Source organism: Wyeomyia smithii, chromosome 3 (assembly GCF_029784165.1).
Source record: "Wyeomyia smithii strain HCP4-BCI-WySm-NY-G18 chromosome 3, ASM2978416v1, whole genome shotgun sequence".
Classification (NCBI taxonomy): Eukaryota; Metazoa; Arthropoda; class Insecta; order Diptera; family Culicidae; genus Wyeomyia; species Wyeomyia smithii.
Window position 1 is genome coordinate 118,340,822 of NC_073696.1, and position 23,643 is coordinate 118,364,464.

The 23,643-nt window shown below is 39.6% G+C and overlaps 1 protein-coding gene across 2 annotated transcripts; it reads left to right on the forward strand.

The window, feature by feature from the left end:
• The first annotated feature begins 6,658 nt into the window (after positions 1–6,658).
• On the forward strand, positions 6,659–17,244 carry LOC129731382 (cytochrome b5-related protein-like). 2 transcript variants are annotated; one of them, XM_055691352.1, is made up of 6 exons: positions 6,659–6,812; positions 14,249–14,476; positions 14,527–14,918; positions 14,981–15,169; positions 15,234–15,455; positions 15,518–17,244. In XM_055691352.1, the coding sequence occupies exons 2-6, from the start codon at positions 14,255–14,257 to the stop codon at positions 15,807–15,809; spliced, it is 1,317 nt and encodes a 438-aa protein (XP_055547327.1). In that variant the 5' UTR covers positions 6,659–6,812; positions 14,249–14,254; the 3' UTR covers positions 15,810–17,244. The 2 variants fall into 2 exon arrangements, with proteins under 2 accessions (XP_055547327.1, XP_055547328.1); XM_055691353.1 differs by having other exon boundaries at positions 6,660–6,711.
• Positions 17,245–23,643: the final 6,399 nt, after the last annotated feature.

Consider the following 23,643-nt stretch of genomic DNA (forward strand, 5'->3'; position numbering starts at 1 on the left):
GTCGCATGCGAGTTGACCCGTTAGTAATTGAAATAAGAATAGGCAGATGGTCGCTACCGTGAGGATCGAGGATTACCTTCCATGTGCAATCCAACCGTAGCGACGTCGAACATAAGGATAGATCCAAAGCGCTTGGGCGCGCTGGAGGTTTCGGGATACGTGTCATTTCACCGTTGTTTAAAATAGTCATGTCGAAGTCATCGCAAAGGTTATAGATTAAAGAGGAGCGGTTATCATTGTATGGGGAACCCCAAGCCACGCCATGAGAGTTGAAGTCTCCCAAAATCAAACGTGGCGAGGGAAGAAGTTCTATTAAATCAAAGAGCAGCCGTTGCCCAACCTGTGCTCTGGGGGGAATATATATTGAGGCAATACAAAGCTCTTTACCTTGTATTGTCATTTGACATGCGACAACTTCGATGCCTGGAATCGAGGGGAGGTTAATACGATAGAAAGAATAGCACTTTTTAATCCCTAAAAGTACTCCTCCATATGGGGTGTCTCGATCAAGGCGAATAATATTAAAATCATGGAAGTTGAGATCAATATTTGAAGTAAGCCAAGTTTCACAAAGGGAAAATGCATCGCATTTGTTTTTATTTATCAAAACTTTAAACGAATCAATTTTTGGTAAAATACTTCTACAATTCCACTGTAAGACAGAGATAGAATCCTTCATATACGCAGTTGAATTAGGCATCGAAGGATACAATCGCTGCAAGGAGAGGCCATTGGGCAGTCAACTGCTTCAAAAATGATCTAACTGTTGGGAGGAATGCTGTAAGAAAAATTTTAATTGGATCGGGTACATTGAAAGTTTCAAAAATCCAGTCCACAATGTCAGAAAATTTCACTAATCCAGAGTTTGTTTCATCAACTGGGAGTGTAAAAGGAGCAACTGGGGTTTTAGATGTTCCTGGCAGTGCTGGGAACTCCTTCTGGGACTTTAAATTTGCCAGCCCAGGAGGAGTTTGCTTCGGTTTTTCCGCAGCACTGTTTGGTTTGTTTGTAACTATCATTTCACTTTGAGAAATCTTAGGACCTTTTCTGGGAAGTTTAGGAGAGGAAATATTTTTCCTCTTTCTAGACTCCCCAGGATTGGCGTAAGATGCTCCCGCTGGTGAATCGTCAGAATCGGTTTCCTCAGAGGGCAACAGATCGAAGGGGTTCGAAGTAACGGGAGAAGTGGTAACGGTCTTCTTCAGCATGTCAGCGTAGGAACGCTTTGAACGCTCTTTGAGAGACCGTTTTATTTTATCCCTGCGCTGCATGTACACCGCACATGTCGAGAGCTCATGCAGATTTTCTCCGCAGTGAATACACTTTTCAGCGTTAACACTGCAAGAATCTTCCGCATGAGACTCCCCACACTTGCCACAACGTGCCTTATTGCAGCAGTAGGCGGCTGTATGGCCTAACTGCCTGCAATTCAGGCAGTTCATGACGCGGGGCACGTAGAGCCTCACAGGGAGACGAACCCGGTGGATCGAGACGTGGCTTGGTAGTGCAGACCCGGCGAACGTAACTCGAAACGAGTCTGACGGAGTGTATACTGTTTTGCCACCGATGATCGATGCTGACCGCAATTGCTTGCAGTCGAGCACCTTTACTTCGGGACACGTTTTGTTCTTAAAGCACCCTTTGGCACTTTGCAGTATACACTCGACGGACAGACTCGAATCGGTTATGACACCGTCGATCTCCACGTCTCGTGCGGGTATGTAAACGCGATACTCGCGTGTGAAGAGCTCAGAGCAAGCTATATCGTTGGCCTCTTTCAGGTTACCGACCACGACACGGAGCTTGTTAGGCCGGACCTTGGAAATTTCGGTCACGCCCTTGTACTCCTTCGTCAGGTCTTTAGAAATCTGCAAGAGGTTCAACTTTTTCGATTTCGGTCCTGCCTTTGGCCGAAAATAAACAGTATAGCTGCCCTGGGCTCCGTCTGGGTAAAACCTGGGGCGAGGGGGGACTGAAGAATGAACAGGGGAGGGGGTAACAGAAGGGTCAGGGTCAGAGGGGTTCGGGGATGGTGGCGCGGGAGGCGAGGGATCTACATCCATCGCGCTATGTTTAGCGCACTAGCGCTGACAAGAACACGTACCTTTTTATTTCTCCCTTCCAGTACGGTTGGTTGTCCGATCGTTCGAAGTAGCAGCCGTTACAGCCAGCAGCACCAATACAGCAGCACCAAACAGCCACCAGCAGCGAGCCAGGTGTGAGATCACTCCACACAGCGATACGACTCGCTGACACTGATGGCTTCTTCTTTTTCCTCGTTTGTGTCTCGTCCACTGCTGTAGCACAATCCAGCCAGCAGCCAAATCGGCTAACGCACCAGCTGGCAGTCACGATGCGAAACAGTTGCACAAAGGAACGACCTTGAACCCGGATTTATTTCACTCGACCAGGCAAACAATGCCAACACTTGTTCACACGTCTTTTGTTTTATACTCTATCGGACCGATCACCAAACACGTCCAGTACTGATGCGTGTTCGGCACAGAATGAGTCCAATGCTATTACTAGTTAAAGTTTACTACATATTCGCCCTGCAATTGCACTATGAACTGTCTTTTTGAATTTCATATCAGGCAATGAAGATACTAAAAGGGACAAATGATGAAAGTGATTTCGTAGAGTGATTATGATAATATTTCATTCTATGCAGGTTTCGTCTGCTAGCGGTTGAGTTTCAAACTAAATTTTTTTGTCATAATTTGAGCCTTTTTATATACTAAATATCTTCGGAAGATAGTATGTCAATAAAACCATTATTTGGAGAGCAAATGAATTAAGTTCATGTTTTTGAGCTTTCGTACCACTGGGTAGGGGTCCAAATTACCTCAAAATACCCTAATGGCGGGCAATTTTTTTTTAACACAACATCAAAACTAAGTATCGAAACAAGTTGATGCCATGATTTGCGAATTGGTATCGACTCGATTTTCGATAACTAGTTTTACAAAAACGACCTTAACCCTCTAGTGCCCAAATTAATTTTTAGACGGACTTCGAAAAAATTACTATGAAGCCTTATAAACATTAAGTCCTTATTGAAGCTTTTTCGAGGTTTGACAGGAGACCGTCTGAAGGCGGCAATGGGCACTAGAGGGTTGAGGATCACTTTATGACTAAGGAAATTGTTACATTTTGTTTTGTTATGTTTTTACGCAAAGTTTGAAATAAAAATATTCAAAAATATATTTTCTATTATTTTGTTGGAAAGTTTAACTTTACTGCAGGTCAGTTAAGTTATTTTCAAAAACCTAAATTAATCCACCTAGCGGTCAGACTCAGCCTTTCTCATTCAAACTTATTATTTGTAAAAATAGATTTACATGAATGCTTAAATCCAATAAATGTTTATCCACTCTTTGGGTTCTAAAATATTGATGTTGTAATTAAAGTATAAAATATGAAATTTGACGTAATGTTAGTGTTTAAGAAATAGCGAAATAAAAGCAATGACTCTTAATTTCGAACAATTTAATCACGAGCGATGCCGGGAACGTTCAGATAGTACGATACCACATTTAAATCATGTTGAGGCCATATATATTGATCGAAGCAGGTAAAGTGTTGAATAGTCTTTGAATTTCTTTTCTTTCTAAAACTTTTGAACAGCATATCAAATTGTTATGAAGTTTGTTATTTGTAAGTTTGAGAGATGACTCATTTGTATGACACTAGTTATGTTCAAATAAGTCGTGTAATACTTGAGATAATAGACTATCGTTGTTTTACAAATTAAAACATAACGCTTGCTTAAGTTTGATTACAATCAAATGAAAAGGTAACGTATGGGGCAGCCAAACTTTGAAGCCATGTGTTCAATCATAATTCATCAGTTAACAATCATAATTCATCAGTTAATCAATATTGTTCAAATCGGTTGTGTAGTTTCTAAGATAATGAAGTTTCGTGATTTTCACATTTCGATACATTACAGACGAAGTTACAGTCCGATTACTGCAAAATTCAATAGGGTGTTATGAGGTAGGTAGACCTTTTATTTGATACTAATTCTGTGGAAATCGGGTCAAACATCTCTGAGAAATATGAGTGAGTCCAAGTAAGTTGTCTTGGAATATGTTTCTTTTCATAGCTGGATTTCACATTTTTAAACATAACAGGCAAAGTAATAATCCGTTTGTAAAAAAAAATCATCAAGGTCTTATGGGGCAACAAGACCTTTCATATGACACTAATTTTATAAAAATCGGGCCAGCCATCTCTGAGAAACATGAGTGAGATTAAATAGTCTCCAGAACACGTTTCTTTCCATTACTTCTGAACCACATGTTCAATCTTCATAAAATTCAAAAGTTAAGGGTTTTAAGGTAGCCCGTTCATTTGAAACTAATTTTAATCAAATCGGATGTGTGGTTTCTGAGATATGGATGTTTCGTGATTTTTACACTTTGATACATAACCTCTAAACTAGAAATCAGATTACAATGAAATTCAATAGGGTCTTATAGGCAACTAGACCTTTCATTTGCAATTAATTTCATTGAAATCTGTTCGGTCAGACCATCTATGAGAATAGTGAGTGCGGAAAAAGGTGCACATACACACGTACACACCCACACACAAACATATACACCTATACATGCTTATATGCAGAAAATGCTCGATTCGTCTAACTGGGTCGAGTAGTGTATGACATTCGGCCATTTCAATCATTTTTCTACCTTTTGATTAGCCAGTGATCGTTAGGAGAAAGTCATTATGTTTACTTTCATTATGTGATTTCACGTTTTTATGAACAACGGACAAAGTTACAATCCGATTGCAATGAAAATCAATAGCAACCTATGGGGCAACGAGACCTTTCATTTGACACTAATTTTGTGAAAATCGGTTCAGCCATCACTGAAAAAAAATGAGTGAGTTTAAACAACCTCAGGATAACTTTTCTTTACATAACTTTTGAACCATATGTTCAATCATTACGAAATTTAAAAGTTAAGGGTTCTGAAGACAGCCCGATCATTTGAAACCAATTTTATTAAAATCGGTTGTGTGGTTTCTGAGATATTGACGTTTCGTGATTTTTACATTTTGATACATAACCTCTAAACTAAAAATCCGATTACAATGAAATTCAATAGCAACCTATGGCGCAACTAGACCTTTCATTTGCAATTAATTTTATGATATAGCGGGGGCCTAGTGTGGTTGGTAACGTCTCCGCCAAGCACGCTCGACGCCTGGGTTCGTATCCCACCGCCGACATAGGTGTCGATGGTTGTGAGGTGGCGTGATCCACTCACAACCAACCCAACTGGTCTAGATTCAATCCTAGCCGACACCGGGAGATTTTCTGAGGCGAAAAATCTCTGGGATCACGCCTTCCATCGCATGAGGAAGTAAAGCCGTTGGCGCCGGTCCGTTAATAAACGGGTCGTGAGTTAGGGTCCTGGGAGTGGAGTCGCCTCCCTGGTCGTCGGTGATTGGCCACAACAGTGGCGGAACTAGACCGACGGAAAAAAAGCGAGAATAAAAAAAAAAAAAAAAATTTATTTTATGAAAATCGGTCCAGCCATCTCTAAGAAAAGTGAGTGAGAAAAAAAAGTTGCACATACATACACACACACACACACACACACATACACACATACATACATACATACAGAAAATGCTCAGTTCGTCGAAAGGGGTCGAGTAGTATATGACATTCGGCCATCGGGACCACTTTTATACCTTTGGTTTTTCCAGTGATTGCTATACCTTTCTGGGAGAAAGGCAAAACTATGCGAATCAACAAAAAAATATGTGAGCAGTTCAATTGATTAGAAAAATATTGTGAAATAAACCCCAGTAACACATAAACAAATGAACATTTGAACAAATAAACAAATAAACAAATTAACAAATACACAAACAATCAAATATGTAGATACGAAAACGCTTGATGTCAGATATAGGAGGAGAGCTCAACCGAGAACTTCGAGGCACATGTATCCTAACAGAAGCTTCGAAATATCCTGAAAATTTAACCAATAAAACACAGTGAACCAAACTGTGTGTTTCTCTATAAGGCTGAGCGGCAAGCTTGTTGAAATAATTCCTTGATCCTCACGTACGTTCAGAACACAGTTATCAGTTTTACTTCAATTAAAAGGTACTTGGTATTACGTTTTAATATGCTAGGAATTGTAAATATGACTATACAAACCTGTTTTTGAGTTGAACGACGAACAACCGACGCGTATTGAAATTAGAAATACCCACTAAGCAGTTTCTGAAGTAATTATGTCAGCATGATTGACTATGGCTGTTGAAGATAAAAAAAAAGGATTCGTGTGATAGTCTCTTGAAGTATTGTGGGTTGCTAGCACCTAGCAGAGGTGATGAAGAACCAAAAGCCAAATGTGATTATAGGGTAAAATGTGTGCACCTCATCTTTTGACACCGTTGCACACTATAAATTATATTTATGTCGAATCACTCGAAAAATGATTGATTTTTGAAAGAATTATTCAGTCGCAAGAGACGCAAGAAGCAAATTTGAACAAAGGCGAATTTCATAGGAGGCTACGGTTCAGATCATGTTCCAAGCCAAAGAAGAAGCCTAATAAAAACAATCACCGTTACTAACAAAATTCATCTCTGCGTGCCGCTTACTTTCGGGTCATAATTTGAAGGTTTTGGCGATCAGTCGTCGTTGATCGTGCTTGTCGTTTGGTCTTCAGCTGGTTTCGGGTAAATACGCGTGGTGATTTCATCGGTAACAGAGTTGAACCGCTTCGGTGTCGAACGGGCTAGTGGATAACAAATCGAATCCATTTATATTAGACAACGTAGTAAGTTATCGTTGTCGGTGGTTTATCTTTTAATTGAGTGTTTCTTGAGCAACGGTAGACGTTTTATAATCGGTGAAAAGTTTTTAAACTGATGTCAGCAAAACTCGACAAATGGCTTAAGCGCGTATTTGTCATGCTAGAACGAGACTTAAAACTTATAATATACAAAAGTTTCATTGAATTGAATTAATAAGAGCAGTTCCACAAAAAATGTACCAGTTTTAGTAGTTAGTTAGTTTTTAATTGTCATTTTTGATTTGGCTGAAACTTTGCATGGATGTTTCTATAGGCAAAAAGCCATTTTATGCTATTGGTTGAGTTTTTTGGAACACGACTCATTTTTGAGAAGCTATTAAAAATGCTATTTTGGGAAGGTATTGATGATTACAAATATTTTTTGGGCCAAAACGGTTTATTTGATTGGTGTGACGTCTTCGACAAGGTTGTGGATAATAATTTTGTTTTTCCGAAAAAAATATACACTATAAAAAAGTTAAAAGAAAAAATACAAATTAATTATCTAAAAAGCTAGTTTTTTAAAAATCTATTTTTTTCATAAAACTACAAAAAATTTCCTGCGCAATGCAACCGGGGAAAATCAGGAAAAAAAATCATTTTTTTAAACAAATTTGAATTTTTTTTTCGCAGGGTTTATTTTTTTCTGAAGGGCAAAATTATTGTCTAACAACTTTGCCAAGTAGCGGGGGCCTAGTGTGGTTGGTAACGTCTCCGCCAAGCACGCTCGACGCCTGGGTTCGTATCCCACCGCCGACATAGGTGTCGATGGTTGTGAGGTGGCGTGATCCACTCACAACCAACCCAACTGGTCTAGATTCAATCCTAGCCGACACCGGGAGATTTTCTGAGGCGAAAAATCTCTGGGATCACGCCTTCCATCGCATGAGGAAGTAAAGCCGTTGGCGCCGGTCCGTTAATAAACGGGTCGTGAGTTAGGGTCCTGGGAGTGGAGTCGCCTCCCTGGTCGTCGGTGATTGGTCACAACAGTGGCGGAACTAGACCGACGGAAAATAAGCGAGAATAAAAAAAAAAAAAAAAAACTTTGCCAAGTATGCCAATCAAACAAGTCGTTTTGACTGTAAAAGAATTTTTGATTCCCCATAGAGTGCTCTATCGAAAATTAAAAATATTTCTATTTTAGATAATAATTTTGTCCTTCAAAAAAAAAGGTGCCCCGAAAAAAAAGTTTAAATTTTTTATTTCAAAAAACCATAACTTTTTTTCCTAATTTCCCCATGATTGGACTGGTTGCATAGTTTAGGTAACCTTTTGTAGTTTCTATAAAAAATAGATTTTTAAAATATGAGCTTCTTTAGAATATGTGTTTGATTTTTAATTTATTTTTTAACTTTCTTTCAAAAAATTAATAATTTTTTTTAGAGTGTATATTTTTTTCGGAAAGACAAAATTATTATCTACAACTTTGCCGAAGACGTCATACCGATCAAACAAACCGTTTCGGCCCCGAAAATATTTGTAATCATCAATACCTTTCCAAAATAGCATTTTTCAATAGCTGCTCTAAAATGATTCATGTTCCAAAAAATTCAACCAATAGCACAAAATGGCATCTTTTGCCTATAAAAACGTCTATGCAAAATTTCAGACAAATAAAAAATGGTCGATCAATTGGTTGCCCGTTTTTTTTGCTCATTAACATTATATCTTCATGAAAACTAAAATAGTCTAATTCTTGTATAGAGGGCTCAGTCATGCCAATATTGTTGAACTAAGTACTGCTCTACTTCTGGCATTTACACGTCTGTATAACTGACACAAACACTGTAATACTGTTTATACCAAGTGAACATTCACTTCCTAAAAATGTTTTGAAGTAGTTTTTTGTGCTCACATCCTAAAGGTTTAAAAGTTAGTAACCCTAGCGGCCACTGCAATTTACATGTAAAAGTCGTTTATGAGTGAGTGGGTGAATTAGTTTTGAAAGGTGAAGAATGTCAATGGTTTCCCAAATCGCGGTTCTGCCGGTGTCATGTTGGAAATTTGGAATAAGACGAAAAAGTGATTTGTGACCTGTTTTTGAAAAACCCGACGTCAACTTTACGAGAAGGTGCTTATGTCTTTACTATTTCTACTGTTGTGAACAATCCGCTTATGATTGAAGAACACTTTTTGATCTGCTTCTAGATTATTAAAGAACCGCTTTGTCACAACTACTTTTGATAATGCATTACGTTTGCACTACGCCCAGAGGTATGCGATATTGAAACATAAAGAAAAATATGGAAAACTATTGATTGATATTTTTTTATAAAGAATTGAAGATTGAAATTTATTTAAATAACTTCAACAGAGGTTGAATTTCAGTTAGTCAATACGTTTACTAGCCGTTTTCTCAGCCCATTTATAAACCAACATGACATATGCGCAGGGGCGGATTAACGCGTAGGCGAAGCAGGCGGTCGCCTGCTCGTCAATCATCGAGGGGCGGCAAACAGACGGCTAATGCGTGTGTTTATTTTTTTAGCGACGAGGAAATTTTTTCTCTCTCTAGCAGGATTTCCATTCACGTGCGACGCGACCATCCACATTTTCATGTACTAACGTTGTACTAACACTCCACATACCACAGTCTTCTTGCAAAATTTCAGCTCAGTCGGACTTCGAATAGTGGTGCCTCGAAGCGGTCAAAGTTTCACTTTTTCGGCCGATAAAAAATGCACAGGTAGTTCGTAAAATGTTCGATATTGAAAAAAATGGTCTTAGAAATGCATGAAACGTCGAGATCTGTCATAATCTCTTAAACTAATTATCTTAAACTTTTTTTGTAAAAATCAATTTTTGTAAAAATCAATCCGTTCCATGCAGCAACCATTCTCTCAATCTTGTTGTTAGCGATGGTGCCAAGTCATGTTTTGATGCAGTAGACTATTTCAGTGTCGTGCAAGAAATTTTCAACTTCTTTTCTGCTTCAACTCATCGTTCAAAAAACATTACTTTTCTTATGGTAGAGCCTCTGAGTGAAACGCGTTGGAAAGTCGAATTGATGCTGTCACTCCCTTGAGGCTTGATATAGGAGAAATTCATTATGCCCTATATGAAGCAATCGAGGATCTGAAGCAAGATGCGTTTGCAAGAAATACTGCAAAAAGCCTAGCAAAAAAAAAAAAATAAAAAAAATCAAATTCTTATGCAGTTTAGTAGCTTGGCATTCAATTTTGTTCAAAATCAATTTAGTGAGTAAGTACCTTCAAAAAATAAATAGCAGTCTCGAAAACACTATAGACTTGATAGGCAGCGTTTAAAACTTTTTGAAAAATATGAGAAATGAAGGTTTGAATGACGTCATTACTGATGCTAAAGAACGTGCCGACATTTTTGAAGTAAATCCGGAGTTTCAAACAGAAACACGAATTCGGCCGAGAATGATAAAGAAACAGTTTGCATACGAACAGTCAGATGAACCAATTACATCGAAAAAACTCTCTTTCGAAGTGAATTTCTTCTATTCTGTATTGGATGTAGCTATTGCATCGTTCGATGATCGATTCCAGTTAATGAAAAATCACAATGACAATTTCAGCTTCTTGTATGATATTCACAGTTTAATGGGTTGTAGTACAGATCAGTTAGAGAAAAGTTGTCTACATTTACAGAAAATCCTCACACACAAGAAAGAGTGTGACATCGATGGACATGAAATGCACCAAGAACTTATTATTTTATCACCTATGTTGCCAGCTGAGACGACTCCAATGAATGCGTTAAACTACATCACAAAAAATCAACTGATTGATACTTTCTCAAATGTTTTTGTATCTTTGAGAATTTTACTCACTTTACCCATTAGTGTAACAAGTGGTGTTCTTTGAGCTCCTGGAAAAGACATACAATGAAAGCGCAGGAGACACATCCACAGTTCGATGAGCACTACAGCGCGAGAAGTGTTGGGTACAACTGCGGCAGCTGCGTCCAATGAGTGGTTTGACGCTGGGTGCCAGCGAGTGACGGAGGAGAAGAACCGCGCCAGGGGTCACATGTTGGCCACGGCTGTGACTCGTCAGAGCGTGGGTAGATATCGAGATGCTAGAGCCGCTGAAAAGAGACTCCATCGCCGGAAGAAACGACAGCATTGGGAGCGTCTTCTTGCGGTGGCGGAAGGTTGCTTCTCCAGGCACGATGCGAGGAGCTTCTACAAGAAGGTCAACGGAATTAGGAATCGAAACGTGTCAGCTCCTGTCATGTGCAACGATAGGGAGGGGAACCTGATAACCGATAAAACAGAGGTGGCCAGGCGTTGGAAGGAACACTTCAGTGTGCTGTTGAACGGTGAGGGAAACAGTGGAGTCGAAAGGAGCAGGATGACTATTGAGGATGATGGTCAAGCTGTGGATCCACCATCCATGGACGAGGTGAAGAAAGCAGTGAAAGAGCTGAGAAACTGCAAGGCAGCTGGGAAGGCCGGCATTCCCGCCGAACTCTTCAAAGTCGGGAGCGAACAGCTGTATCGTGCCATCCATCGGATCATGCTGAGAGTGTGGTCTGATGAAGCTGAGAGTGTGGTCTGATGAAGAATTGCCCTCGGAATGGTTGGAGGGTTTCATGTGCCCGATCTACAAAAAAGGTCATCGCCTGGACTGTAGCAATTATCGGGGCATAGCTCTTCTCAATACCGTGTACAAAATTCTCTCCCGCATCCTGTTCCACAGACTGAGGCCGTTGCAGGAGACCTTTGTTGCCGAGTATCAATGCGGTTTTCGAGGGGGACGCTCCACGACGGACCAAATGTTTACCTTGCGACAAAAAACAATATCGCACGCTTAGCCTTGGGGCTAATAGCGGTCTCGACCAACTAGATTAGTTGTGAGAATTCGTTATCGATATTGTTTGTGCCCCAGTGCGGAGTCGAGAAAATTTCCAGCTCGACAAGATCCTCGACACGATCGGGAATCGAACCCGATATCACAACCGTGTGGGAGAGCTAGCCGACCGACATCGCTAACCACAGAGCCACGAGGACCACAATTACCTTGCGACAAATCCTGGATAAATTTCGAGAATTCAACTTACAGACGCACCATCTGTTAATAGACTTCAGGGCAGCGTACGATTCAGTTAAGAGAAATGAGTTATGGCGGATCATGCTCGAACATGGCTTCCCAACAAAGCTGATTAGGTTCATACGTGCCACCCTTGAAGGTTCTACATCAAGCGTCAGGATAGCCGGTGAGATATTGGACCCTTTCGTGACGTTAGATGATTTGAAGCAGGGTGATGAGCTGTCGAACTTATTGTTCAACATCGCATTGGAAGGTGCTATACGGAGAGCTGGTGTGCAGAGAAGCGGCACCATCATTACGAAATCGCACACGCTTCTAGGTGGTCCCCGTGGTTCTGTGGTTAGCGATGTCGGTCGGCTAGCTCTCCCACACGGTTGTGATATTGGGTTCGATTCCCGATCAGGTCGAGGAACTTTTCGGTGTGTCGTTGTACTTATCCTACAACATGCAAAATGTGCCGAAAAACAATATCGATAACGAATTCTCTCAACTAATCTAGTTGATCGAGACCGCATTAGCCCCCAGGCTAGCGTGCGATATTGTTGTTTGTTCTAGGTTTTGCGGATGATATCGACATTATTGGTATTAATCGTAGAGCAGTGGAAGAGGCCTTCGTACCTCTCAGGCGAGAAGCTGCGAGATTAGGGCTTGTCATAAACTCTGCCTAAACGAAATACATGGTGGCTGGCAGAGTGCGTGGTAGTCCGTTGGAGGTTGGTGCTGCGGTGGTGCTAGATGGGGAAACATTTGAAGTAGTCGACGAATTTATTTACCTGGGAACATTAGTGACATGTGACAACGAGCTTAGCCGTGGGATAAAGAGGCGGATAGCAGCCGCAAACAGGGCCTTTTACGGACTACGTAACCAGCTAAGGTCCCGCAGTCTGCAAATCCGTACTAAACTTGCACTCTATAAAACACTGATTCTTCCGGTGGCTCTCTACGGCCATGAATCATGGACGCTGAAAGAGGCCGATCGGTGAGCGGCGGTGGTGTTTTTGAGCGTACAAGTCGGCGGATATAGTCAAGCGGATAAAACACGGCAGGCTTCAGTGGGCTGGGCATGTAGCGAGTATGCCGGATGAGCGTCAAGCGAAGGCTATATTTAGCAGGAATCCCGATAGAGGTCGCCGACTTCGGGGTAGACCCCGCACTCGTTGGATGTGTGCTGTCGACGAGGATGCACGCGAAATAGGTGTTAGGGGCGATTGGAGGATAGCAGCCCAAGACCGAATGACATGGCGACGTATTCTGGATTCGGCACTGGATTGATAATCGGTCTGTCGCCTTAAAAGTAAAGTAAAGTAAAGTAAGTAAGTAACAAGTGGCGAGAGAAGTTTCTCAAAATTAAAACTTATAAAGACGTAACTACGATCGACCATGTCGCAAGAACGTTTGTGTGGCTTGGCGATAATATCGATAGAAAGACAGGTGCTTCAAGAAATTGATATATCGGAAACGATAAAAAAATTTGCTACATTGAAAGCATGAAAAGGTAATTTTTGAATTGTTAACACAACACATGCTGTCTAATCAAATTTTCGAGTCTATAGAAAATGCGTTTCATATAAAATAAAAACTTGGGGGGGGGGGGGGCAAAATCAGTCTTCGCCTGCAGCTCAAATCAGCCTTCGTCCGCCCCTGCATATGCGCCCTTATAAATGAACTAAAGTTTTTTGTGTGATCTAATTTAATTTCACAAAAAGTCGGATGACTTTTTTGAATGTAGTATAATAAACTAGAAATCAATATATAGGAGCTTGATGGAGCAATTCACCAATAACTCTCCAGCTGCGTTATTGTATCAGTCCTACACTAACCAAGCAGCTATTATATACGTTATCAGTAAAAAAAACTTTAAAGTCATCAGAAATCGTAGAATACAAAACCATTCACGCAGAGCGGTGCTGACCTGATATTATTTTATTCCAGATTTCGGTTGATATTTGCAATTAAAATGAGTAGGGGAATGCAAAAATTATCGACATTACCCGATAGATGGCGAATTAAATGGTAAATGTGGTGAACAAAACCAAATAGAAAAGTTACATTCGTTGCATCAACGATACAGTGGAAAGTGAAATGAGTGTCTGTCGAATAATTTGTCTGTTCAGTTCCGGTTCGTATAGTCTAACGAAAGATAAGAATCGGCTCATTAATGTGGTTATCTTTCGTGTATTATTCGTTAAACGAGATAATTTATGTGAACCAATTTTCAAACCGTACATCACTCGAATGACGAGCGATCAACGTTCGAAACCGGTTGAGGAACGGGGAAAATTTAGCTTTGTCAAAAGGCGACGAGTGTTTTATTTTGTTCCGCGTGCATGAGACGACTCTTACATTAGCACTTAATAAAAAAAAACGATTTAATTGTTTTGATTTTTTTTCAACTTGAAGAATAAAATGGCTAGCTTTTCCACACAAGATATATCTCTGAGTCCAACAATCATAACAAAACCGCCAGCGTTTCGAAATAGCTATTTCAAAACTGTTTATCGCTGGTTGGACTACAAACGACTGGAAGATGGCGCTGAAGGCCTGTGGCGTATTCATGACACCTTGTATGATTTAACGCAATTTATCGATCGGCATCCCGGGGGCGCCGAGTGGCTTCAAATGACCAAGGTTAGTTTCTAAAATCATTTCCAATTCATTCAAAAAACAAATCTTTCTAGGGCACTGACATCACGGAAGCTTTTGAGACTCATCACATCTCAAATGTAGCGGAAATGTTTCTGCCAACCTATAAAGTTCGAATGGCCAAAGAGCCACGAAATATAAGGCTCACATTCGATGAGAAGGGTTTCTATCGGACCTTGAAGGGACGAGTAGCTGAAAGATTGGATGGTTTGGATCTACACCGTAAGCGTCATTCAGAGATTATTCAGGATTCACTGGTAGCCGTATCATTTTTTCTCGCATTTCTGGCTGTAAATCTGAACAGTATTTTGTTGGCCATAGTATGTGGATTCGCCATCTGCTGGGTGATGAATTGCGCACATAATTTTTTCCATCGCAGGGATAACTGGAGGATACTCGTGTACAATATGGTGTTTTTGAGCTACAGGTTTTGAACTCTGACTTCGGTAAGTGTTTCCGATTCTGAGTAACGATTTATGAATTTTACAGGGAACAGAGAATATCGCATGTACTTTCGCATCATATGTATCCCAACTCGGTAATTGACTTGGAGATAACATTGTTTGAACCATTTTTGTGTTGGTTGCCGGAACCTTTGGGCTTCTTTAAACGATATGTATCATGGATTTATGAGCCGGTAGTGTTTAGCGCAATAATTTTCTCTGAATTTTCAAAACGGTATATTAAAATTTTATTAACTACAAGTTTAACTAGTTTCTCTTAATAACATTTTTTTGTGTAGAATCGTAGAGTTACTATTGACGAGAAGAAATTTTTTCCACATTGAAGACATTGTCAGTCTTTTGTTGCCAATTTTTATGTATGCCACTAGTTCCTGTGGTTTGGCAATAGTATTCAAGATATGGCTGATAACTGTGATATCAGCAAGTTTCTTCTTTGGATTCTATTCGAAGAATGCCGCCCATCATCACCCGGATGTAGCTCATGCTGGAGATTTGATTCCGTAAGAATTCTGTTGCACTAGCTTTGCAATTTATTAATCAAAAATTTGTGATTGGTCAACAGGTCAGAAATAGATTTCGGTGTCTACCAGCTCTTGACGGTTATCGATCGATCGAATGTTGATGACTTGGAACTGAATATACTCACCAGCTATGGGCATCACTCCTTGCATCACATGTTTCCTACGTTGGACCACTGTTTACTGCCGCAGTTGTTTCCGGTATTTTTGGAAACCTGTGCCGAATTTCATTTGGAACATCGCAGATATCCCTGGTGGCGACTTATAATGGGACAATTTCAACAGCTGGCATGTGTTGAACAGAAAACGCACTACGTACCGAAAAAGGATTTGTGAATAATATATCTTGTGTCCCATAGGTCTGTGTTATAGATGGTGTTACAAACATCGTATGCAGTTTAGGTTTTCTATACTAGTCACTTTTAGGGTTTTGATTACCGGTGAATGTATTATTATGTGCAATCGTTATTTCATGTAGGTGCAAATCTTAATGCTTGAGATCCAAACTTTTCATGATCATTGGGGTATTTGGGGTATTGTCTCTTCCGAACACGTAACTTTTTACGATTTCGACAAATAACAAAGTATGTTCAATGACTTGGGCTAATTATTTTTTTGTTGTGTTAATTATCAATTATTACCGTAACTTTCGCTTATTCTAGTACATATCCTAATTTTCCCTAGGTTTTCAAACCAATTTACTTTCCTGCTAGAAATACGATCTCCATCGCACCTGACCAGGAAGGAAATTTTCGGTTTTCCGGGTAAATGTGAATTTTCTCCGATACACAGTAGTCGGTGAATTGAGATTTGCGGCCAAAATGTTTTTTTTTTGTGTCAATTTTTTTCTACTATGATTTTGTCATATGAAAAAAGTGTTTATTGACCAGGGGCTGTCCATAAAGCACGTGAATTGCAACAAATATAATATTTTTTAAACATTTAAAAAACTCGTATCAGTTCTTCAGTTTTACGTTTCTCCAATGTGTCTTGGACCAAATTGGTACGATATACGAAGAATTTCGCTGATAAATCACCCAAAAATTGAAAACTTACTGAAATACTACAAGGTATACAGCCCTAGGGTTGTATGAAATGGTGACGTGGGACTAAACACTGTAATTAGGGGATTTTTTGTTACAAAATATACAGAGTCTGCAGACAGAATCAATGTGTTTATTTTCAGCCTCCCCTGGAAATCAATTTTTGGAATATATTCAACAACACTCGAAGAAAGATCATTTATATTTGGCGATATTATGCCTTTAGTATTTTTTTTTTTGTGCAAAAAAATATGTATTTAACAAGGCAGAAGCATATCGTGCTTGTTGAAGAAGCACCAAGAATTTCTCATAATGCGTCAAAGTCAGAATTATCTCTATATCTCCAAAAACCAAATCCAATAATGCTTACGTTATCATAATGAATGGTTTTGTCTTATTTAACTCTAACTAAATCAAATCTATAGTATGGATCTTACTTTCAAAATAATATGGAAGCCCTAACAAAGGTTCATCAATTGGAAAACATAAGAAAATATTTTGAACAAAATTCCTACCAAGTTCCAGCAAAAAATCGTAGAAATCCACAATTACATTTTCATTTTTTGCTTGACAATTGTTTCATTTGCCTGCAACTACATTCGCTGTATTACGAAGACAGGAAATATACGTTTATTATGGTTACGCTTAGAATAATAATATATCATCTAACAATTTTGAAATGTAAAAAGAGATTCTGTACGAATCTTACTAAATCAACTAAAAAATCACAAGCATTCGCAGGTTCTTACTCTTCTATAAATGTATATATTTAGGAATTTACTCTTTCGATAATATCCGGTCACGATTATTTTGTGAATATCGAAGATAAAATTAAATAAATATCCGTTGCAAAAATTTACAATTCTTGCTGAGTAATTTATGGCAATTATATTTATGAAATAAACTTTCAATCACCATCAACAGCAGCATTGTAGTTTTTCCTCAATTGCATACGAATAGAAATGTACGAACAAAAGTGTACCACTGCAATACGAATAGTACTGCTGCAGTACGAATAGAAGAGTACCAATGCAATCATAGACGACGAGAGACCTGCGGTTCTATACTCCACTGGTACTGTTGCTTTTACTGGCATGTTTTCTTTCAAGACATCAGTTTTTATTAGGTTCTACAGTACCTAACACTCAGGCTTAGAAATTGTTCAAGGATGGGTATTGTTTCAAACTTTTAGGAAAACTTTTACCTTCGAGACATCATATTAGTCTAAGCTCATGGAAGCAAAAATAAATTGACCTATTGGGACGGGGAGACTCTGTCAATTTTTATTTCGAAATTGATACAGGGAATATCACAGGGAACGGATGGTGTCCATTCACGTCGTCTGTGCTAGGAATGCTCGCATGTAATTGGTTCATTATTCGCGTAAATTTGTTATTGAAATTATTATCAATTTTACCGCTTAGCAATGAAATTAGAGTGATAATTAACACATTACAAAATTGTTATACATTTTATCTATTCAACAACATATTGGTTATTGTTATCCATCATGTGGTTATGCTGTTATTAGCGTTTGAAATCTGACGCAACATTTGCCCGTTTCATTTCCAATTTTACAGAATGCATCCCAGTATAGTAAACAAAGACGTGTCCCACGTCAAAAGTTGAAGAGGTTGTTTATAAGACACGACCAGAGGTAACGTAGAATGCGACAGCCTGTCTTATGTCAATGTCTTTCTTGCAATAGGTTTGGGAATACACTGAATTGGGGTTAATTAATTTAATAGTCTCTGCTCCAGATGACGTTTACCTCTGTAGCCGGCACCGCGGTTTCACTTGCTGCCGTATCCAAAACAAGAATGAAATTGAATTGTTTTGAGGCTGTCTTTTGTATCAAGTTGCACTAAGATATCTTAATTCAGGCAGTGGCTACGAAGAGGCTATAGACAAGGGCAAATAGTGCATTCTCCATCTATGATATAACAGTTCAAATAACAATTTTATGCATTTTACGATAACGTAGATAATTTTACAACTGATTGCTGCAATTAGTAAGACTTGCGCGAAAAATTATGTGATTCAGGCTCACTAGCTCAGAAATTCTTTAGATAAACTTTGAGGTTAATTGTGTTTGTCAATGCCATTTATTGACAAGTGAGTATTTTTTCAACATGGCAAATTTTTTATTAAGTTTTGGATGATTTACAGTGATAATTAAATTCTACATGAGGTGATTTATTAGCAATCATGTATATATGAAAATTTCAATCGCTATACTGCTAGCCACATACGCTATATAGCAAGCCACACATGCTATAAACTATATAGCATATATAGCAAGCCACGCACGCTAGCCTAACGTCATATAGCAAGCCACACACGCTATATAGCAAGCCACGCACGCTAAATAGCAAGCTACACAAGCTATAGACATGCACAGACACGCTAGACATGCACACGCTATATAGCAAACCACGCACGCTATATAGCAAGCCACGCACGCTGAATAGCAAGCTACACAAGCTATAGACATGCACAGACACGCTAGACATGCACACGCTATATAGCAAGCCACACGCGCTATAAACATGCACACAGGCGCTACAGACATGCATACACGCCATAAACATACACACACGCTATATAGCAAGCCACGCACGCTAGCCACACACGCAATATAGCAAGCCACACACCTTATATATCAGGGACATACGCTACAGATATTCACACACGTTATGTGCACACACCCTATACATACATACGCTGGATGATGGTGGCGTCTCAAACCACCTGGCGGTGCGAGTCTCTTTCAGTTTCGGGTTGTATTCACCCAACGATGTCTGAATTGGATTACCGCTGGTGGGGTCCAACTCAGATCGAAGGGAAGCCTAACTGAAAGAGCTAAGAACTGTAGCTAACCACCACCACCGCCGCTGTTGCCCGATGCTGATCCACTTCGTCTACTGCCATCAGTGTTGATGTCCGCTGCTGCTGCCTGCTGCTAGTAAACTGATTTGCTTGAGAAGAAACAGTCTCTTATATAGCCCGAAGAGTGCATTACAGGCTAACTAGGTACTCCATTCTGTCGTCCTTTTTAGGGAAAGGCAGCAAGCGACCAATCAGAAATCGACATTTGCGTTTCGACAATGTTCAACAATTTTCAATATTACAATAGTTTGAAAAATCAGATTACAATTTTCTGCATTTGGACGGGTGCTTAAATGATTTTCTAATCGATTGCTGCAAAAATGACAGAAATCGGTTGGAAACTGACTGGGTTTAAAACGTTTGAAATTGGACAATTTTTGTGACGCTCTCGATGTTTTCGGTTTTGAAATTGGGTCCCTGTATTTGCTGCCGTAAGACGTATTCTACGTCAAAAATGGGAAACTTTCAATCATTTCTTTCTACAAAACGCAAATTTTCCGCAAACTTTTAACTTTGGTCCACCAGTGCTGTCAGGCACACTATCAGGTACTGTACTTACACGTGCCTGTATTTCATGTTTTTGAAGGTCAAAATTGGGAAAATTCTGCATATTTTCCACATGCCCTGCGGCAAACTCAAATCAATTACTCTTCCAGTTTTAGAAAGCTCATTTAAAAAACTCTTGATTGTATGCAGGCATACCATAACAGCTTAATTAGTTTTATGTATTCCAATATATTCAGGAAAACTTTATTCCTTCATTTTTGAAAAGGTAACTTTGGAGGCGTTCTTCAACATGAACCGTTTTATGTATCAAGATTTCATTCAGAAATTATGAAAATATGAATCGAAAACTACAAGATCGTGCTCTCAAAAAATCTTGAATTTGGAATTCGCATTTTGGTAATTTTGGCCGTTACTTTATATGGGGACCAGTTAAACTGTTTTCAAGGCTGAAGGCCTTACAATGTTCGATATTTGAATCCTATGTAACGCAAAAAGTGCACATTTTGTTCTCTAGTCCATTTCGATTATTTCATTTCCGGGCTGAGAACAATTCTCACAGAGCAAAATTACGCAGAAAGCATAAATTACACCGAAATGAAAATGTAACTTCACCGTCTTGACTTGGTTTTGATAACAACGGTAAGCGTCTCGTCAGTTATGTAGCGGTCTAAGGCACAAACCGTTTTTTATTCAATGTGAATTGCAGTTTGTTATAGAAGTAAAGCCTTGGTGCTACATTCTGTTCATTATACACAGGCTTCGCAGCCAATTGTTAAGTGTACAGGACAATTGCGGGGCTAGCGCTACGATCCTACTGACACTAACAGTCTCTCCCGAGCCGGTACTCACTGGGAGTATCAGCGTCCTATACAGCGCTAGTTTTGTGCGAGTTTGCAAACTACGGGACCTTAGCTGGTTACGTAGTCCGTGAAGGGCACTGTTTGCAGCTGCAACTCGTCGTTTCACTTCACGGCTGATATCGTTGTCACATGTCACGAGCGTACCTCGATAAACGAATTCGTCAACCACTTCAAATCGTTACCAATCTATCTCCACCTCAGCACCAACACCACGGGAACTCCCACGCTCCCTGACAGCTACTATGTACTTCGTTTTGGTAGAGTTAATGACAAGTGCCAATCTTGCTGCTTACTTTTTAAAAGGTATGAAGGCCTCCTCCACGGCTCTACGGTCGGTACCGATGATATCGATGTCGTCCACAAAACCAAACAGGATGTAAGATTTCGTGATGATCGTACCGTTGCTTGCACGTTTGCTCTTCGTACTGCACCTTCAAGTACAATGTTGAATAGTAAGTTAGAGAGCGCATCCCCCTGCTTCAGTGCATCCAGCGTTACGAACGCGGCTGATGTCTCGCCAGCTATCCGCAAGCATGATTTCGATCCCCCCTCCAGCGTCATACGACTCAGCTTAATTAGTTTCGTCGGGAAACCGTGTTCCAGCATTATCTGCCACAGCTCGTTTCTTTTCACTGAGTCGTATACCGCCTTGAAATCCACAAACAGATGGTGCGTCTGCAGGTAATACTCCCGGAACTTATCCCGGATCTGCCGCAGGGCGAAGATTTGATCCGTTGTAGAACGCCCCTGTCGCAAACCAGCCTGGTATTCGCCAAAAAAGGATTCCGTAAACGGTCTTAATCTACAGAATAGGATACGGAGAGGACTCTATATGCGGAGTTGAGCAGCGTTATGTCTCGATAGTTGCCACAATCCAATCGATAGAGCATATTAGGCCTTCCAACCAGTCGTTCGGCATTTGTTCATCCACCCAAATCTACCTACAACCGTCGGTTCATCAGTAAGCAGGTTACCATCCTTGTCATTACACATGACCGGCACAGGGAATTCCGGCTTCTGACTGTTCTACAGAAGCTCCGCATGTCGTTTCTAGCATAGCTGTCCAGTGCGCTGGCGAGGACCTGCTCCTCGTACTCGCGATTCTTCTGACGGTGGACTCTATTTTCGGCAGCTCTTGCCGCCCTGTATCTCTCTCTGCTCTGACGCGTAGCCTCAGTGAGTATGCGGCTCCTGGCACGGCTCTTTTCATCTGTCGCTCTCTGACACTCGGCATCAAACCAGCCGTTACGCGGTCCTCCACGCGTTGTACCTACCACCTCTCTCGCAGTCGTTTCGATGGCACAGTTATCAATACAATTTTGAATTAAACTGGAAGAATGCTGAAGAAAAAACTGGATCCCAAATTAATTTCTCAAAATACTGAAAAAATAAATTGTGAGAGAGCTTCTCTGTGATGGTTATTGAATTCAATATAAGTTTGTTAAAATTATAGACTGAAAAATCTCATTTACAGGAGCAAAATTTAAAATTGCGCAACCAGTTTATCGCAAAACAAGAAAAAGAAGGTTTTCACATTCAACTTCAACTTTTAACAAAAGAACTGATGTAAAGTTTTTCTACGTTACATGTGTGAAGTATAAATTCTAATTATCTTTGAGTTCGTTGCTACGAACTGAAGAATGCCGCCTGAATAGGGGAACTGTTCCATAATTCATCTCAGCCCATATATTCATCTTATACAACATGAAAACACAATTGAAAAAGGAAAAAACGCATGTTTTAAAAGCTTTTAATTTGATATTATAGTCGGGCATCTGCTCTCTAAAACTCATTTATTTCAATCACCTACCTCACCTACCTTTATACGGTTATAAAGGGACTCGTTTAGCAGCCAACCGAAGTTTTTTTTCTTCACTAGCGGACCACTTTTTATTTTAATCACTAAACAAAATCACTCACTACACTAAGAATACTTTAAATTTCCAAAAAAAAGGCTTGAATTAGCAGAAATATATGAGATGAATTTTTACAATTCCTAAATTTCAACTGTATGTACTTTCATCTGTTTTCACTGCGTTGAAGAAAATCAAAAGTTGCCAAATCAGTTTCTGTTAATACGAAAAAATCATACTGAAAATGTTAAATTATTCCGACATAATTGACATTAATCGACAGCACTGCAGTGGTTACCTAGGTTACCAATTTTGTACGTAAACAAGTACAATGGATACCTGGGTAACCTACTACGACAGTCTGCGGCTACGTTCATTCATGATAATGTGATTCATTCATCATTAACAGTGTAATGAATATGGGGGCGTCGTGACTCACGACTCATAAATGAATAATTGAGCAGTGATTTAAGTTTCGAGATGGATATGGAAGCGTTGTGAAAAATTTTTTGTTTTACAAAATTCAGGATAAATCTAGCTAAGTTTACTAACTATACAATGTTGGGCGATTCTATAAGAGCATGTAAGCGCATTTTGTTATTTTGTTCAATGATTACGTGAAAATTTGGTGTTATCCGTGCATTCTTCGTGAATATCGGCTTAATGAGATGAATAATGGAACAATTACACTATAACATTTTTATGATAGATTGTTTTTATTTTTAAGTAACATTAACCTATCATTGCAATTATTTTTTTTCTGCATGATCTGATAAAACCTATTTGTTAGTTTCTAGAAAAAAGCTGAACTTACTTGCTCTTTCTACATCAAGCATGCAATACAATCTTTAATTTGGCTTTGTTTCGTGTGATACGATACGATACTGAAAATGCTGTTAAGAAATGCTACAATGACATATCAATCCACAACACCCAATCAAAGACCAATCGGAGCTTGAGTGTCCAAAAAATCTGGATAAAACTGGCAGATATACAAAAGACTGGAAGATTTTGGGAT

Bases quoted from the DNA above. Each gene is read 5' to 3' on its own strand.
- LOC129731382 (XM_055691352.1), top strand. From the start codon at position 14,255: ATGGCTAGCTTTTCCACACAAGATATATCTCTGAGTCCAACAATCATA. The intron at 14,919-14,980 runs GTTTTGAACTCT...TGAATTTTACAG, and splicing joins ATGGTGTTTTTGAGCTACAG to GGAACAGAGAATATCGCATG. The intron at 15,456-15,517 runs GTAAGAATTCTG...ATTGGTCAACAG, and splicing joins CATGCTGGAGATTTGATTCC to GTCAGAAATAGATTTCGGTG.